Source organism: Pleurodeles waltl, chromosome 7, assembly GCF_031143425.1.
Source record: "Pleurodeles waltl isolate 20211129_DDA chromosome 7, aPleWal1.hap1.20221129, whole genome shotgun sequence".
In the NCBI taxonomy this organism is placed as follows: Eukaryota; Metazoa; Chordata; class Amphibia; order Caudata; family Salamandridae; genus Pleurodeles; species Pleurodeles waltl.
This window is the reverse complement of record NC_090446.1, coordinates 967,072,546-967,090,761: the sequence shown is the minus strand read 5'-3', so window position 1 is coordinate 967,090,761 and position 18,216 is coordinate 967,072,546. Positions and strand designations below refer to the sequence as shown.

General features: G+C 40.8%; 1 protein-coding gene across 1 annotated transcript in view; it reads left to right on the top strand.

Moving 5' to 3' along the window:
• Nucleotides 1-18,216, top strand: part of SGSH (N-sulfoglucosamine sulfohydrolase) — a 158,330-nt gene that overhangs the window by 65,676 nt on the left and 74,438 nt on the right. The window contains exons 3-6 of the mRNA XM_069199723.1: nt 8,889-8,994; nt 9,917-10,067; nt 16,171-16,327; nt 16,477-16,558. Of these exons, the coding sequence (XP_069055824.1) occupies nt 8,889-8,994; nt 9,917-10,067; nt 16,171-16,327; nt 16,477-16,558 (496 nt within the window). The remainder of the gene's footprint in view (nt 1-8,888; nt 8,995-9,916; nt 10,068-16,170; nt 16,328-16,476; nt 16,559-18,216) is intronic.

The following is an 18,216-nucleotide window of genomic DNA, read 5'->3' as shown; positions in this document are numbered from 1 at the left end:
CACAGTAGCAAGATGGAACATTATTAGGATAAACTAGTCATGGAGCTTATCTGAGAGCAATATCAGCTTCCATCACTATCATTAAACAAAGTAACCCTGGACAAATCTCTGTCCATGTTAAAGTTAGTGGTTGGTTTAGATGATTCATGTTGCACTGCCATTTAAGCTCATGGCACATTCTGAAGGAGCTAGAGGGTAGGCGGGACCCTCCTATCCTTTGCTCCATGCAGCCTTATCGGTTCATGATTTGCTAATTACTTCCCCTGTCTTGTTGCCCCCATACAGTTTCCTGGGCTACTTTCTCTGTCCCCATCCTTCCTGTTTAGTATAGAGTTCCTCAATGCTTTGCCCTGACCTTCTACCTTTCTCTTATCTGTATTCGGGGCAATTCGAACTGTGCATATTTGTGGACACCTCATTTTGCATATCATTATGGACCTACTGCAGTTGCCATATATTCCACCATTTTGTGCGTAATTTTCAGATTTCAACATAAAGACTGTTTCTAGGTCAAACTGTGTAATGTTACTAAAAAGAGTGCAACATGTTTTTCTGTATTCAGGAAGCCCTTTTGCAAAGTGTAACTGGTCACCCTTTAGGCGAAATTTGCTGTATTTACATGTTAATCTAGTAGGAATAAGGTGAAACTTTTGCCCGGATAGTATTAATTTGTGTCAAAATAACTAAATACTTCCACAGAATGTGCCACCTAATGCCACGTAATTCGCTATTTGCTGCATTATTTAATCCTGTTGAATAATTTGGTCTTTCATTGACACATCAACCCAGTGACCCTGTTCATAGTGCACCATTTTTATCTATCATATTATTATTTTCGATTTTTTCACCACCCTTTTACATACAATTCCTGGTTACTTGTCTACTTTGTTTAATTTTCTTCTTCCATTCACAGCACTACCTCTACATACCTAGCCACTGTCAGCTCTATGAAGGTCTCTTGCTCTCGATTTCATAATCCCTTAATTTCTGCCTCAAGACCCGATGCTTCTCCCTGATCATCTTCTCCTCATACCATCTTGAGCTGTCATATGTCTGCAATGTCTACCCATTCCTGGTCATCCTCATTTTCTATCCTCACCCTCATGTGCTGTCTTCTAGGTCTGCCACTTGCCCCTTACAACCTCTGCAAACTTCTCCTGCCATTGCCTGTCATGCTAATAAAACTCTAATTTTGCTCTTTATTTTTTCTTCCCTGGCTACTGCTTTTTTCTCCTCTACTATCTCCTAGTATATTTTGCTTCTTTACAGTCAGTCATCAATTTTTCTCTGTGTACTTTTTTACACTTTCCTTCTCTTCATGTATCCCTTTCACTTGATTTCAATGTGCTGCCTCTCGGCCCATCGCTGTCTGCGATTCTGTTTTCTCTTTTTATGTATGCATGTGTTATTTATATAGTGTGACGCAAAAGACCGCAAAGCACTGTACACTGTTGAGGCAAGGATTGGAGAGGTAGCTGGTTTCTGGGAGTAGAAGTGTACTGTTGCTGCATCATGGCGTAAGGGTCTTTAAAGAGGTGCATTTTTAGTTTGTTTCTAAATTTCAACTGGGTTGGGATGGGCCAGGTGGATAAATGGATGCTGTTACAGGGCCTGGTGCATAGATGGAAACATGCTGCGTTTCGCGTATTTTACACTTCTTTGCCTCCAGTGACCTGGCTGTGGGTGTACCGAGGGCCTTCAGGGATGGTAAGCTTGTCAGCCAATAGTCGTAAAGACAGTTAATTACAAGAGGCACACATAAATCATTCTTCCGTACTTATAAGTTAGTTATAGGTTCAAATGAAACAGTGCTCATACGCAAGTAATCATTCAATCATGAGTAGATTTATGTATTACTGTAGGAGAAAAGAAAAAATTGAAATTCATTCTGTTTGTCAGTGTCCTACAAATGCGTATCAATGTCCAAATCCAGAACGTCCAAATAATCAGAATTAATTGCTTCCAGCTTTTTATATATTCCAAGTTCAAAGTTCTGAAATTTCTTCAATTCAGATAAATCCTTATGCCTCAGATATCTTGCAATTCGTGTTATTTCCACTCCTAGTTCAGATTCACAGCCAAAAAGCTCCTATTCTGAAATATCTATTAATGAGAAAAAACACGCTCGATAAAGACCAAACAATATAGAAACCTCAAATAACCCATAGTACTCAACTGACTGGGGCCACACATCAGATTATCTAGTCAAGCATCACTATCTCTAATTATCTATTAGCCCTGAACATGTCTGCAAGTATGGTATCCGGATTTGTATAAAACTATGAGAAAATCGCGACAAGAATAGGCATAGTCACAAGCTGCGAACGCTAGTTATAAAGGCCCCTATTGCCCCACGCCTATATTAAAGATATAAAACCCGAAAGCAAAGTAATGCTAGTTAATTATTCACTATCCTTAAAGTTATTTGTAGCGCAACTGATGTCCTCACTCGAGTAAGAATATATCACCGCCCTTTATTAACTCACTGCATTCGTGAAAGTGCAGAGTATCCTGTAAAATACAACCCATAGCGAGTACACGTAGGGTTGTGCCGTATCAAGCCGCCATCGGTATCGTCTCCGCGATCAAAATACCCATAGGGCTGGACGCTACTTAAAGTCTCGCGTGGATATCGAAATCCACATCATGAGTAAACATTGAAAACGCCCGCCATCTTACTAGTTTGAGGAGGCCTTTGTTAACAAGGATAATCATAGATATATAGAAAAGGGACTAAAGTCTACCGTCATCTAGTTGATAGTATGACACCCTCAGGAGAATCATAATTCACGAAATAAAGAAAGGACTATAAGATTGGTGGCCATGTTGGGACTGAAATAATGTAGCTATACAATAAACTGAATTTGGCAGACTGAAATCTATGTATAGCAAGGGCCGGAATTATATTGAATATGAACGATATTTAAAGTATACACTCCTTGAGTGTGAGTAACCCCCTATTAGTGCCAAGAATCAGTATTACAAACGCGTGTCATGCATTACTTAATCTGGTAATGGTTAGTATGTTTTTAGTGTGTGAGATTTTACATAAAAAAACCCTTGGGTGATAGTATTAAAGTTAAGATATTTACTATCAAAATTAGTAACTTATGTCTGAACGAATTACTAGTTAATAACCCACATACATGAATCAATAAACTTATCGAGGATTCATGAGATCGACAAAATAGAGCATACACATCATATTCATGATTCACGACACATGTCATATTGTTGACAGAAATTACATATGCAGCTCCACAGAAGTTTCCATGTCAAATACCAGTGTTGTGTAGAGACTAATTACATATAAGATTGTTTGTCACATTTTGCTCTATACAGTGTATTCATAATGATTAGTAGTCTTTACCAAACAAACTAGCAAAGGATTACTGCGATATCTACAAGCCTACATGCTGTTTCTGAGGTATTACCAACCTAATGTTTCATATCTAATCACCAAGAAAATATTCCAGTTCCCCATCCGTATTGAGACCCATTTCAACTGCTTTTAATCGTAATATCCACATGGCCTCTTTCCTCCTTAACGTCAGTTCCCTATTGCCCCCCCTTGGGTCAATACCTATGCTTTCCATGCCAAAAAACTCAAATGATTTATGAGGTCCTTGCTGTTCGCATGATAATATATGGGCTATTAATTGGAATCTGTAATCTTCATGTGCAAGTGCCCTTGCATGTTCTCCTATCCTGATTCTTAGTGGACGAATTGTGCTCCCAACATAGTACTGATTACATTTACAAAGCACCATGTATACCACAAAAGGAGAACCACAGTTAATGTGTGTTGTGATCTTGAAGGCTCTAACTGAGAAATTTGTAAACTCCGTTCTTTTACGACTGGCCCATTTACAAAGGCCACAGTGACTACAATTATAAAAACCTGTTGTTCTTGATGACAACCAATTTTCCCTCATATGGTTTACGGGGTAGCTTGGACTCAGAATACATTTCAAGGTTTTACCCCTACGGTATACAATTTCAGGTTTGGTTCCCACTATATCTCTTAAGGAGTCATCTTGTAATAAGATGTGCCAATGTTTATGTATAAACTTACGTAAAATGTTTGCATTCTGTGTGTAATCCGTTATTAATCTAACTTTTCCTTGCTCATGCCGAGTAGTATATTCCTTGGGCTTCAATGTGTGTTCTCTTTGTATATTTTTGATTCGCCTTTTCGCATTGTTAACGATGTGCCTATCATATCCTCTTCGTTCAAACCGCTGACACATATCCTCAATGCATACCTCAAAGTCCTTATCTTTACTGCAGTTGCATCGTGCTCGAATCATTTCACCATATGGTATCGCAGATATCTGGTGATGTGGATGGGCACTTGCAGCATGCAGTATAGAATTGCAGGCAGTTGATTTTCTATATAGCCTGCTTTGAATACTATTCTTGTCGAAATACAATTGTACATCCAAAAAGTCAATAGAGCATTTACTGTACTGATACGTAAATTTAACATTCATGTCATTCACATTGAGATATTCACAACATTTTATGAGTTGTTCATTACTTCCGGTCCAAATCATAAGGCAATCGTCAATATAACGACCCCAGTTCAAAATGTCTGAGTGCCATTCAGCGGTCTCAGGGCCCTAGACCCACCTCTCCTCAAACCAACCCATAAAGAGGTTGGCGTAAGAAGGGGAGAATCTCGAGCCCATTGCCACTCCCTGCTCCTGTCTGAACCAATCTCTCTTAAACAGAAAAAAATTATTATTTAGAATTAGCTCAATCATGTCTAATATCATTCTCGTGTGTTCCCACAGAGTTACTGATTTTCTATTAAGAAACACCTCGATAGCCTTCAGACCCAAGTCATGTTTTATGCACGTGTATAAAGAAACAACATCCAAGGTGACGAGTGTCATATTATTGTCCCATTCAAAGTCACTTAAGATGCTTAAAATGTGTTTGGTATTCTTAATGAATGATGGTAAGTTGTTAACCATAGGTTGGAGGAAAACGTCTATGTATTCAGATATTTTTTCGGTTGGCCCCGAGATTCCCGAAATAATTGGTCTCCCAGGGGGAAAGGGTAATAGCTTGTGTATTTTCGGTAGAGTATAAATGCAAGGATATCTAGGTTTAGCTACTAGCAAATACTGATATTCATCTTTGTCCAAAAGTTTTCGTTCATACCGTTTGCCGAAGTTCTCTGAGAGCCTTCCTTTCTCCAAAACTTAGATTTTCTTGTCGCGATTTTCTCATAGTTTTATACAAATCCGGATACCATACTTGCATGTTCAGGACTAATAGATAATTAGAGATAGTGATGCTTGACTAGATAATCTGATGTGTGGCCCCAGTCAGTTGAGTACTATGGGTTATTTGAGGTTTCTATATTGTTTGGTCTTTATCGAGCGTGTTTTTTCTCGTTAATAGATATTTCAGAATAGGAGCTTTTTGGCTGTGAAACTGAACTAGGAGTGGAAATAACACGAATTGCAAGATATCTGAGGCATAAGGATTTATCTGAATTGAAGAAATTTCAGAACTTTGAACTTGGAATATATAAAAAGCTGAAAGCAATTAATTCTGATTATTTGGACGTTCTGGATTTGGACATTGATACGCATTTGTAGGACACTGACAAACAGAATGAATGTCAATTTTTTCTTTTCTCCTACAGTAATACATAAATCTACTCTTGATTGAATGATTACTTGCGTATGAGCACTGTTTCATTTGAACCTATAACAAATTTATAAGTACGGAAGAATGATTTATGTGTGCCTCTTGTAATTAACTGTCTTTACGAGTGTTTTACACTTATTATGACCCAGGGATGGGGTCTTTCAAGGGTGCACCATTTAACGACATTACTTTTTCTGATAACCATTTACCTGATTACCCAGAGTGCCTTCTATTATCCCAATGAAGTACACCTACATTTAATTAGTTGTCAGCCAATAGGTTGGAGTGCTGGTCATGATAGTTTTAAATGATGCAGATGATTTTGAAGATGATGTGCACCGGCAAATGGAGCCAGTGGAGTTCCTTCATGATGGGGGTGATGATAGATTACATATGTCTTAAAGTCCTGGATGAGACATGCTGTGGCGTGTAGGATGTCCCTAAGGGGGTCAGTACGTTGTCTGGGAGGCGGTGGAGGAGAGTGTTTCCACTGTACTGTACTGTACGAAGGCTAGACTAGCATTTCTAAATCCCTTGCTACCTTTCTCATTCTGTTTTGTTTGTTTTCTATTTTTTTCTGTTTTGCTTCTGTGTTCACCATTTCACTATGTCCTCCTTCCTTGCATCTTTTATTCATTCCTGTCTTCATTTTTCAATCCATCATGTCTTCTTCCTTCTTTTTTAATTTCTAATTGACCCTTACTCATTTCTTGCTCTCTGTTAATGTCAGGTGTTACTGCAGTTCCTCCTTCTATTATAAAAATCATTGGTAAAACAGTGTTGTGTGGGCTCTGATTATTGTAATGAGACTACTGAATTTGAGTGGTAGAATCGCCTGCAGTGTGGGGGACTGAGTCTGACTCACTATAGGTGACACCTGTTGGCCTAATCCGTGTTTAGCTCCGGCTAACTACCAGTGCCTCATCTCTACCCAAGGGCAGGGATGATTGGACAGCCGAGCGCATGACACAATTGACTCCTCAGGGAAATCGTGGTCACTCAGATCGCATCCGTTTCTCTCAGTTACGTTAGTCTCACATATACAAGGACAAACAGAGGCAGTATATGTTTCAATATGATTTTAATGAAGCTACTGCATCTTAGATAATAAAGCATGTACTGCAATAACCAAAATGATAAAGCATGACAGGATTAAAATTGTGACAAGGAGAGTGAAGCATATAAAATAACGATACCATATTGTCACTAGAGTCAATAGACTAATTCCTACCTAGACTATATTAGAGCACAGCATATTAAGCTCTAGTTCTGCCCTTCAGGTTCCCCTGGTAAGACATCATCCCCCATACCTCAGCAAAGGCCTGAAGTCTGCATACGCAGCTGTAGCGAAGCGGTCAGCAATCAGCATACAGTCATGGTCATCTGTCTGGAATCTCCCTCTAACGTGTATGGAACAGAGAAGTGTTTTATAATGAAACCGCTGAAGTTCTGAGAAAATGTCCCTACGTAAGGATGTGTATGTTTCTATGAATACTAGAGACAAAACATTACCACGTTTACCAGCAACCTATCTTACTGCAGCCTTGAAAGAAGCACAGAGTGAAAGAAATGTCTTGTTTAAGAACGCAGTCCTGGCCTAGGCAAAGAAAAGCCGGATAGCGAGAAATAAAACAAGACCGCAAATGTGACTATTGTTAAAATAATAAACGTAGCTTAATAAAATATGTCTAGGTTAAAGTGCACAGCGGCAGGCCTAGTGTGCTAAACTAACGTGCATGAGGCTATAACTAAAATGGCTACACAACAACAGTACGTTTTGACTTTTACATCTCTGAACGTGCTTCTTCATTGGTTGGCTAGTTTGTGTGCAGTTATGTAGATGGGTGGATGCAAGAATGGGACAGTGATTGTATATGCCAGAGGATGAGTTAGTGCATAATGGGTGAAAGGGTGACTGACTACGTGGATGGATGGTAGAGAGTGTACATGGATGAGTAAGTGAACAGCAGTGGTGGGAGGAGGGAGTACCCATATACCAGTTACGGAATTGCATCAGTCTCCAGCATCCTAGCATCGCACATTCATTCACTCACTCACCTTACCCATTCAGCCACCTCTCTTTTATCCTCCATGTACACTCTCACCCATTTATCCAGCCAGCCATCTGACCATGTATTCATTCACCTAATCATTCAGCTATTTACCTACCTGTTAACCCATTCTCTCATTCATCTATTCAGAAACCTGAGGACCACATATACAAAGCTACCTATGAATGAAGAAGCACTTTAATTGAAACATTAAAAAGGAAGCTAAATCTGTACGTTATCCCAATGTTTGTTTCACATACCGCTAAGGCAGTTGCCTCTTGACTCCTGACTGTAACCCATGTTATTTTACTAAATGTTTTCATTGATATTCTCAGGCAAATCACACAGGCCTGTCAAACATCCCTCAAACTAGCTCCTAACAATTTCTGTTGCTTTCTCCACCATCTCGCACTTGCCCCTTCAACGATACAGATGTTTGTCTCCTGATATTATCCCTTCTTTTGTTATCACTTATTCAGTAAGAAGCTTCTTTTATTCACTTTCTTCTCAGTCTATTTCAGATGGCCTCTCGTAGAAACCCTTTTTAGTACTACACCACCATACAAGACATTAGACACTGGAACTGTGCATTTTACTGTGTCTATGCCAGTTTATTTGGAACATTGTTTCTGTAAATGTATTTTTTTATTTGGTGGTCCTGTATCCAGTTGGGTTGTCTTTCTTTTATGTCTACTTGTTTCAAACCAGCTGTTTTGCATTGCTCAAACCAGCCCCATTCCTTTTCTGCCCTATGCTGGTTCTTCTTAATGATTCACCACCCCTGCATTATTGTGGAGGGGGTTCCAATCATTCCGGCAAGCGCGTTCGGCATTGGTGGGGGCCCTTTCCGTTGCAATAATTTACTTTTCCTTACTCTCCCTTATGTCACTGCCAGACAAGGTTGTTTTCAAGTCCAACCCCTCCTTTATCCTCCATTTTGGTTGTCTCACTGCTACAGGCTGCACAGATTTTCCTCTGTGTACTAGCCAGTAAGTTCTGCATGCAGGTTAATTTCAGTATTTTTCTGTGATGGTGATCGAGATCAAAAGTTCTATATCTGCCAGTGATCTCTTTATCACACCCCAAACCACATGTTTTGCATGCTAGAGCTTACACATTAAATGCATATTAAACTTTATTGTGTGTTGTCTTCCTCTCGCATGCTCATCGCAGCACCAGAATGGGATGTATGGACTTCACCACGATGTGCACCACTTTGAATCCTTTGACGCTGTGAGGACCCTTCCTTTGCTGCTCGGTCAAGCTGGTATCCATACAGGTGAAAGCAGTGGGGCTTGCATGCAGTGGATACATGCTGTTAGGCAACCTCAGTAGCTGTGTGGGTGCGGGGTACGCCTACAATCCACCACCCCAAAAGACACATCAAAACCACACCCACAGGTGGGTGTTGGGGAAACTGTTTTAACCCCAGTTTCATGATGCAATGTGTCCCAAGATATGGACCAAAACAGCATATCAAAAATACCCAAACGAGCAGCAAAATCAGAAGGAAATCAGACAGCATCTTTAGCAGCATGGGACAGTCATTTGGCTCACACCCACCCACATTCTAGGGTTTATATAGTAAATCTTCTCATAGAACATATCAAAAGTGCAAACATTCATCGTGGTTTGAACAAAAGAATATATTTACAGTAAATCAGAACATTGAATTTTAGAGCATCATACAGTCTTTCCATCTAAGCACTACCCCACTACTTGAATTCAAACCCATTCATGCTAATGCCATCTCTAGATGTAATTGGAAACTATTTAAGAAACAACATGAACCATTGTGAATGAATGCAATACTGTAAGCAGGCAGAAGAAACTTGACTGAAGGTTACATCACTGAGCCGATGCTAGAGAGTTTCTTTGAGAACAGCATCAGTAACCAAAACATGACTTGCCTGACTATGTGCTGCAGAAATAATAAACAGTGAAGGAGCAGGCTAAAACATTCATTTTGAACAAGATTGTGTTGAGGACTAACTAAGGCCTAGTTAGCATAAGCAGAGAATATGCACTTTAACTGACCATATCAACATTGTTTCAAGGACAATAACAACATATCAGGGTACACATGAATTTGTGTGCAGATTACTATTCTGCACATTGTTAATAAAGCTCAATTATTATTAAACACCAAAAACATTTACAACTCCCTGGTTTATGTGCATCTTGTTCTTTCTTTCCGCCAGGGATCATTGGTAAGAAGCATGTGGGACCTGAGAGTGTTTACCCATTCAACTTTGCCTACACAGAGGAGAACAGTTCTATTCTGCAAGTGGGCCGCAACATCACCAGAATCAAACTGCTAGTACGAAAGTTCCTGAACACACTCCAGGACAGGTTTGTCTCCTTCAATTTTTAACCATGAAAATAATTTAAACAGATGATTCTGCTACCTTAGCCTTAGAATCTGCCCATGGTCATATTTAGTTGTTAGTCCATTACTGTTTTTATGTTGTAGTGTTTTGAGGCGAAAGTCTTCTGAATGCCTGGCTTAAGTTATGCTACTCTCTCCTTGTACAAACTCAGGATAGGCCTGTATATTTTTCCTCAGTGAGCATGATCTTCTTGTGAGCCCCCTGGAGGTTTTCCCGTTCACTGTTTTTCTTGAAATCAGAGCTGGGCTTTGATGTCAGGCGCACACCAAAAGTGTACGCCTTTGATGTGGATAACTATGACCTCTCAGCCTAAGCTATGCAGTGATTGGCGGCAGCCAATTGGGTATAAGTGGCAGAGTTCCTTTTGCCTGTATCCCTTTAGGGAGACTGCCATTTGTATCTGCCCTAGAAAAGGTCCCATCAGCCATCATAACTGGTTCCTTGGCCTCCATCATGTGTGAAATATGTACAAACGATCCATATAACATCTTTATATGTGTTAATGCATCCCTTTATGATATTTTATTTCACATCAGGACTCGTTTTAGGCCAATTAATCTTTTGACCCAGTTGAGAGACCCCGTAGGACGAGATAGCTATTCAATATATCAATCAATACATCAATAACATCATCAATATTTATCACAACAATACATTTCACTTTAGTCAAAGTCATTAATCAATTCAAGACGCTACCATGACCTTTCAGTCATGAATAACCACACCGGTTTAGTAGAATTTTAGGAATTTTATTCCCTATTAGTTACAATCTGAGATTAAGTGCATTAACCTCAAAGCCAAGAAACACAACAGCATAGTCACAATATGACAACTTTTATAAGATTTCAATAAGGCAAGAATCACAAACATTAGAATATAACACAGTGTGAACATAGATCAAGATTAGCAGAGTATTGATATTGTGTCAGTTCAACAAAACATAGTCTCGGTCGTTTGTCTATTTGCGTCAGTTTGATGAACACCTGTTCTAACCACTGATTAGCATTCGCATGTTGGGCTTCATGCAAAACAATTTAGAACACCAATTTGGAAAACATCTAGCTACGGTCTCTGTCAAAAGCAAGCAGTTGGTACCTAGAAAGGAAAAGCAAACAGACAAATTACAATTGCATTGTCATAATTACCCTCCAAGGATTAGGTCAGCGCACAGGTTCAGGTTTCGTCTTCAGGACATCGGTCAGATCACCACTAGTCAGGACTCAGCTAAAGGGCAAAAAGGGCACTTCCCTCATAAGGAGGTAAAGTGTAAAAGGGGCATTCTAAGGATGAGGATGGTTTTAATAAAATCTCAAGTCACCAAACAGAGTGACAGAGTTTCTGGATAAAATCAATAGCATTCCCTAACCCACCTAAATGACCTCTCTGTGACATGGGTTTTTATCCCTTTTTCGTAGTACATTCCCTCAAAATTCTATTGGACAATTTCTATACCCCACTATCTTTAACCTATCGTATTAGACATTAGGTAATCCTAATCTTCACCCCATATTAGTTTACACGTCTTTGATTGGTCCTCGTTATTGACGTCTTCAGAGGTGACACGTCCGGTATGACTTAATTTCTTGATAATCCTTTGCACATCTTTTGGTCAGCAGATCCATTGTATTAACGGGTTTGAATGACCTTGTACATTACATTCATCTACACTATTTAACTTCATTTATGACATTTATTCCAGAGGCGTAGAGAAGGCGCCTGGGAACAGAATTAGCATTGTTACATTCATCCTCCAAGCTTAAGGAAAAAGAACCTTGCGGGGTCATGGCCCCTTGTGAGTCAGCACGCTGAAAAAATAGAAAAAATACATTTTATGCGAGAGCCAGGCAGCTAAACTCCGGCTCATGCTAACTTAAAGCCTACGAATATTTCAGCACAGTTTCAATAATGCAAATGCTAATATAAGCTTAATTGATCGTAACATAAACATTTTAATCATCATTACTAGTTCACGTATACATTGGTGGCCACTCATCGTGGTCACTATTTCAGGTGCACATTTAAGCAAAATCGTTATTAATATAGTTTCTCTGCGGCATCATCACACATTAATTCATAAACGTTTCATGTTAATATAGATTATATAAGCTACGCTCTCTCATATGTATAGCCTCATCTGTGTGCATCTGGGCTGGTGATTGCAGAAGTTCATTGAACTGTATGTGGGCATGGGGGGAGTATACATCTCAGTCCTTTGTTTAGGGCTGGTTTTCATTTGATGGAATTAACACACACCTACTCCTGCCACTCCCATCACCGTTTTCTCTGTTGTGGCCATCCTCCTTAGCAATGACTCTTCAAACAGGACAAATACACATTCCCATCTGAGCCAGCTCAAGCTAGTCGCAGTGTTGACAGCAGGATAGAAACCCTGCAAAATGTGTCTGCTACTAGCGGGACATTTAAAGACTGCAACACCTCAGATTGCCTATGGCTCTCCTCCTTAGGCCATTAGAGGAAGCTAAATACTGACTGTCCAAATCAGTACTTCAAAAGGTATCCATTAAATGTCAAGGAGGCCCGTTCACCAGTAGAGGAGAGAACATTAAAAGGTTGAGGAGAAAACCCTTTCTGTAGATACTGTATTTGTTTCTAGACCGGCTCTAAGTCTGGGAAATCTTCAGAACTGCCTTGTAGCTTGACTGGAGGAGACGAGGAAGGCCTCCCAGCCTACATGAGTGGCTGGACTGTGTGTGCCAGGAGTGACCTAAGCCAAGGAAATAGAGCATAGGGGCCAGCTAACTGGAAGGGCCATTTTAAGAACTGCTCAAGGAACCAAGACTGAGGTCGCTCCAGCAGAACTGCCAATGAGGAAGAAGAGGAGAGGCAGCTAAGTTGAGGAGCTGCTCCATCATCTTCACAAGTTCAAAAGGGTGAGCCTACCTCATACTTAATCCTTGCTGTGATCATTGGATGCTTGTACCTACCTCATTTGCTTCTCCTAAGGGATCAGATAACGGTCAGTCTTTTTCTCTGGCCTGATGTCCCATGCCGTTGTTCAAAGGAAGTTGGTCTGATTCAGGAAACTTTGAAAGGCATTATTTTAGGCGTTAAGGCTCAACTGAAATCACTTGTTGAAGTATTGGCTCCCCTTTCCTTCAAATGCCCAGTGGCTACCACCACTGGCATTTGCTGCTCCCCTTGTTTTGCACAAGCCGTGCATGTGAGGCCAGGCCTAGCTGCTGCCCGCAGATCCACGCACCCATCAGGGTTTGGTGTCTCTGGGCCCAAAATTACCGGGTCTGGAGTTTTCAGACTCAGATTGCTGAGTCTGGTACTTGAAAATCCAGTCTTGACGCACAGAGGCTCAGGATTAGTAAGACCAACATTTCTAGGCTCTGACCCACTTTATCTGCAAGGGCTCATCTTTCTTAGGTCTCCAGCTAGAGGTGATAATCAATTTATTTGGGATTGATCGCAGTATGGAATTGGTTCACAGCCAAGCTTTTTATTACCAGTGGGGTGAATATGAATGATCTCAGCAGATTACTTTTATTTTCTAGAAGAACTCCCGATCAGCAAAAGGAATTCCAAACTTGCTAACTTGCACAATAAGGGGCATATGGAAAAAGTGGTGCGGCACCACTTTTCTTGCGCCCCTTAACGCCTCCTGCCCCTAACGCCACGGTGGTAGCTCTGTATTTATAATACTGCACACAACGGTGGTAGTTAGCGTGACTAGCGTCATAATTTATGACACTAGTCCTGCGCTTTGCAGGACTAGCGTAAAAAATTATGATGCTAATCCTGCAAAGCACCCAGAGGCCCATTGTAATCAATGGGAGCCTCTTTTAACGCCTGTACTAAGCAGGTGTTAAAAATGCCCGATAAAAATGACGTAAAGGAATCTAGTAGATTCCTCTGCACCATTTTTAAGCCCCGTGCCATAATACCCCCTTGCCTACATTATGCCTGGCGCAGGCATAATGTGGTGCAAGGTGTTACAAAGTAGCACCACATTCGCGTCAAAATAAATGACGCAAATGTGGCGTTAGGGGCTCATAAATATGCCTCTAAGTATATATACACACACACAAGGGATCTTCCAACTGGAGAGCAATTGGAGACCAGTTTATCTGTTTTGTGCACAACTTAAGTAGTAATATTTATCAACTGTTATTTGAAAGGCATGTTTTCACAGATAAATATATTCTATCATAGCCTGCTGCTGGGGGCTTTACCGGTTGTTAACGGCCCTGAACCCAAGTTAAAGGCTTGAGCCGTAGGTGAGGGCATATAACAAGGGAGAGGGCCTTTAGCAACCGGTATAACTTGAGGCAGAAGGGCTATTAGAACATTTTACCCACTAAGGGTAGAATTTTCTAAATTAAAAAGGTAGAAACTAGAAGACAAACATTGGAATGATGGAGCTTCAGGCTTATACCAGCCATTGTAAACACAAAACCACTCCTTTGTGTATAATTGAGCTCTCAAAATTCCGGTGTTTTAATACAAAATACATTCAAAGTGTACTTTACTATTCAGGACTTTACCATGTACACTCACACGGTTTCCAGGCTAGGTAGAGGTAAGGGTTTTTTAGGATTCAGGGTGTGGAAGTAAGGGGTTCTTTAGTGTTTAGTGATGGATAAGGGATGATCAGTTTTTTTATGCTTTAGTGATGAGTAAGAGGCTTATATTACTGAAAAAATATATAGATTAAAATAAATGTTAAAACACTGTGAGTCATCCGAAACCTGTCGGACTACAATGGACTCCTATACATGCTTTCCAAGCTCCTCTCTCTCTTTATCTGCCTGATCTTCCAACTAACAGGTGCACATGCTCACCTTTCCCATTAACATCTCACATCTTTCCTTTACTAATCCATTTTGATTAATCCATCCCTCTTCAAAAACTATATTGAATGCATGAGCTTTCGAGAGCATTAACTTAACACAACTAACTGTAAGGAAAAGGAATAATACTAATATAGTACCTATTTACCTCTGAATTGGTTCGTGGTGTAGTGTGCTACTTGCTGCAGAGCAGAGCAGAGCAGCGCCTCTTCAGGGTTAGTAAACGGTATATAAATAGAATTTACAGTTACAATTTACAATTGCAGTTAATTTGGGTCCAACGACACAGGGCTAGTTGGAATGGCTCATGGTGGTACCCGCTCTTGGGATACCGCTCCGGGTCTCTCACAGTGTGGGCAAAAGTATTATCTACTTTTTCATACTGCATCGTAAGTTCTAAACCCCTCCACATCCTGGAGTAAGCACTGACTTTTTTCGCTTGCTATCCAGAGATAGTCAAGTGCTTAGTTATCCAGTTTGAAGTGCACTGGTATTGTGGCCCTGGGACAGTACTGGCAAATGATTATAAAATATAATGCGCAGTAGCCGCTGACTGCCTTGGTCTCCCTGAAAAAGACTTACATTGTATTTTAATGTTTTTTAAATTGCCCACCTTTTTTATCATACATAGATTTGATATTCCCCAGAGATTTAAGAAGAAGAACATGGGCTTTTGTGTCTATATGTAAATCTGTAGCTTAAAAGGTATTGTCAAATAATACTTTGCCTCCAGTATTCTTGGTTTTCTCATAAACGTAAAATATATACTTCTTCTTGTAGAACCATGTGTGGGAATATGTTTAAATAAAGTCTCTTCTTAACCTACAGATTATTTTACTGTACATTATTTTAAGAACCAAAATCATATATTGAGTGCACAGCATTTCCATACATTCATTGTGGGGAAAATCAGTAAAACACATAAATTGCTGCATTTGCCAAAGTGTTGCTTTGAAGTACAAACAATATTGCACAAAATCATTGTTTTTGTTTAAACAAGTCAAGTGTGTGAAAGCTGCCTGATTTCAGGAAGTTGGTAGAGATAAAACTTGCTAATTTTGCACACCTCTGACAGATATATGTGTTTGTGTCAGTTGGCTATTGTTACAAAACATTGTTCTGTGTACATGCGCGGTTTCAGATTGGTTGCTCAACAGATCTGTTCCCTGCCTCGCTAGGTAGAAGAGACTCTGCGATGCAGATCCTGGAATGAGCAGAATTCTTTTGCTTCTTTGTTCTGTCCCCCAGACCATTCTTCCTCTATGTGGCATTCCATGATCCCCACCGCTGCGGTCACTCCCAGCCCCAGTATGGACAGTTCTGTGAAAAGTTTGGTAATGGTGAGAGCGGCATGGGCTGGATACCTGACTGGAAACCTCAGTACTACACACCAGAGGAGGTTCAGGTAGGACCTACTTCTTACTCCCTTGGCACATGCCAACAGATGGATTTCTCCAAAGAAATGGTGCCCTCCCTTTACTCCTAAAGGCTTGTAAAGCTATGAGTTGTGAATGGGTTTCCACATATTTGTTTTTTTCTGTTTATTATCTTCAGGTCCCATACTTTATCCAAGATACTCCTGCTGCTCGGGCTGACCTTGCAGCGCAGTACACCACTATTGGCCGAATCGATCAAGGTAACATTCTGCCATGTTTTTCTCTTGAGTTTTAAAGTTCCTAACTTAGTCCGGTAATATGCATTAATATGTATTACAGTCATACAGGGCTTACTGGGAAGCAATAGTTGTTACTTATATCTTAAAGATTTTTGGGGCCCCTGCCAAATCCTATTTTGGGACCCCCTGTTTGGAACACCTTTGCATTGAGCTAGTTTTAGCACATTCAGACCTTCATGATGCCAACATTTTTTTTTAAATAAATATATTTTTTAGTTTGTCATTATACACGAAAGCAAAGAATTTTGAGTAGATAAAAATATGAAGAAAGGTCCAAAAGTGGGGAAAATTGGTGGGTCTGGGTGGAGGGGGACAGGATGGTAAAGGGGCCCTTATTAGTGTCCAGTCCGAGACTGCGGGTGCATCAGATCCTTATCCAGGGCCTCCGCCTGCTTCACCTGGGATTCTTCTGATCCCAGTCCATAATATGTTCTCCATTGACCCTAGATCTTTTTGAAAAGTATGACTTTTTAAACGGCCTCTAGCCATGGACACCTCCTTTTTTGCTTCAGTACACCTTCTTTTCGGCTGTCTTGTTGTCCACTGGGCTTTAGTAGCCAGTGTTTGTACTCCTTCCTCCGACCTGCGCAATATCCCTCTTAGCAACCACAAGGCCCATGGAACAGAACACCGGCTTCCTGTGGGTGAAGTCGATAACCCCCAGACACTCCAGGAGAATAAAGTGTGGATTACGGAAGTCTCTTCCTCCAATACATTCCCTAGCTCTACAAGGATGCTCTCCCCGTAGGCATAGATTTCTGGGCTCTCCCAGAGTGTGTGACAAAAAAGGGTTGCATGGGGCCCCACACGGTAAACAGTCTGTTTTAGGAATTTTCCCCATTTTGTAAAGTCTGTCTCTAGCTAGATACATTCTATAGGGAATTTTTAACTGTATCGGGTGGAACTGAGCCCCGATGGCTACCTCTCAGGGTTGAATCAGAGCTGCTTCCCAGTCTACGTCCTCCATGTCGCCTTTTTTCTTGCATCCATCAGCTGCTGAGATTACCCAGGTTATCTGAGATATTTATGATCATTCTATAGTTGGCTGACACCGCTCCACATCCAATTACAAACTCCAACCAGTGACTCTCTAGGGCGAATGTGACCAGTCCACCACCTCTGCTACCAGGGCATGTCTAAGTTGTGTATGTTTGTAGTATTGTGTGTCTGCTAGTTCGTACTCTTCCTGTAGTTGTGGAAGGATTTCACTTTATCCCCCCTCAATCACATCCCCAAAGGTGGAGATTCCTATCAGGTCCCAGAGGACAAAGTCCTGAAGTTTCCCAACTTCCTGCAACATACCGCCCTCTCATAGAGGCGTGACCTTGGTCACTCATCCCTTCCACCACATATGTGACTTAGTCCTGTCCCTGGCCACCAATACTGCTCATGCCCGAGCCAGTATGGAAGACCTACCATCTCTATTGTAGAAGTGCCTCCAAGAGGGCCTATCTATGGAGCAGTCCTCAAGGCGCACAGCGGTATCATCTCTAGGGCATGAGCCCAATCTTTGATCACTTGGAGCTGGGATACCCAATAGTATGCCCGTAAGTGAGGAAAGGCAATCCCGCCAGTGTACACCAGGTGGCATAATGTCACCAGTGCAATCCTAGGGGACT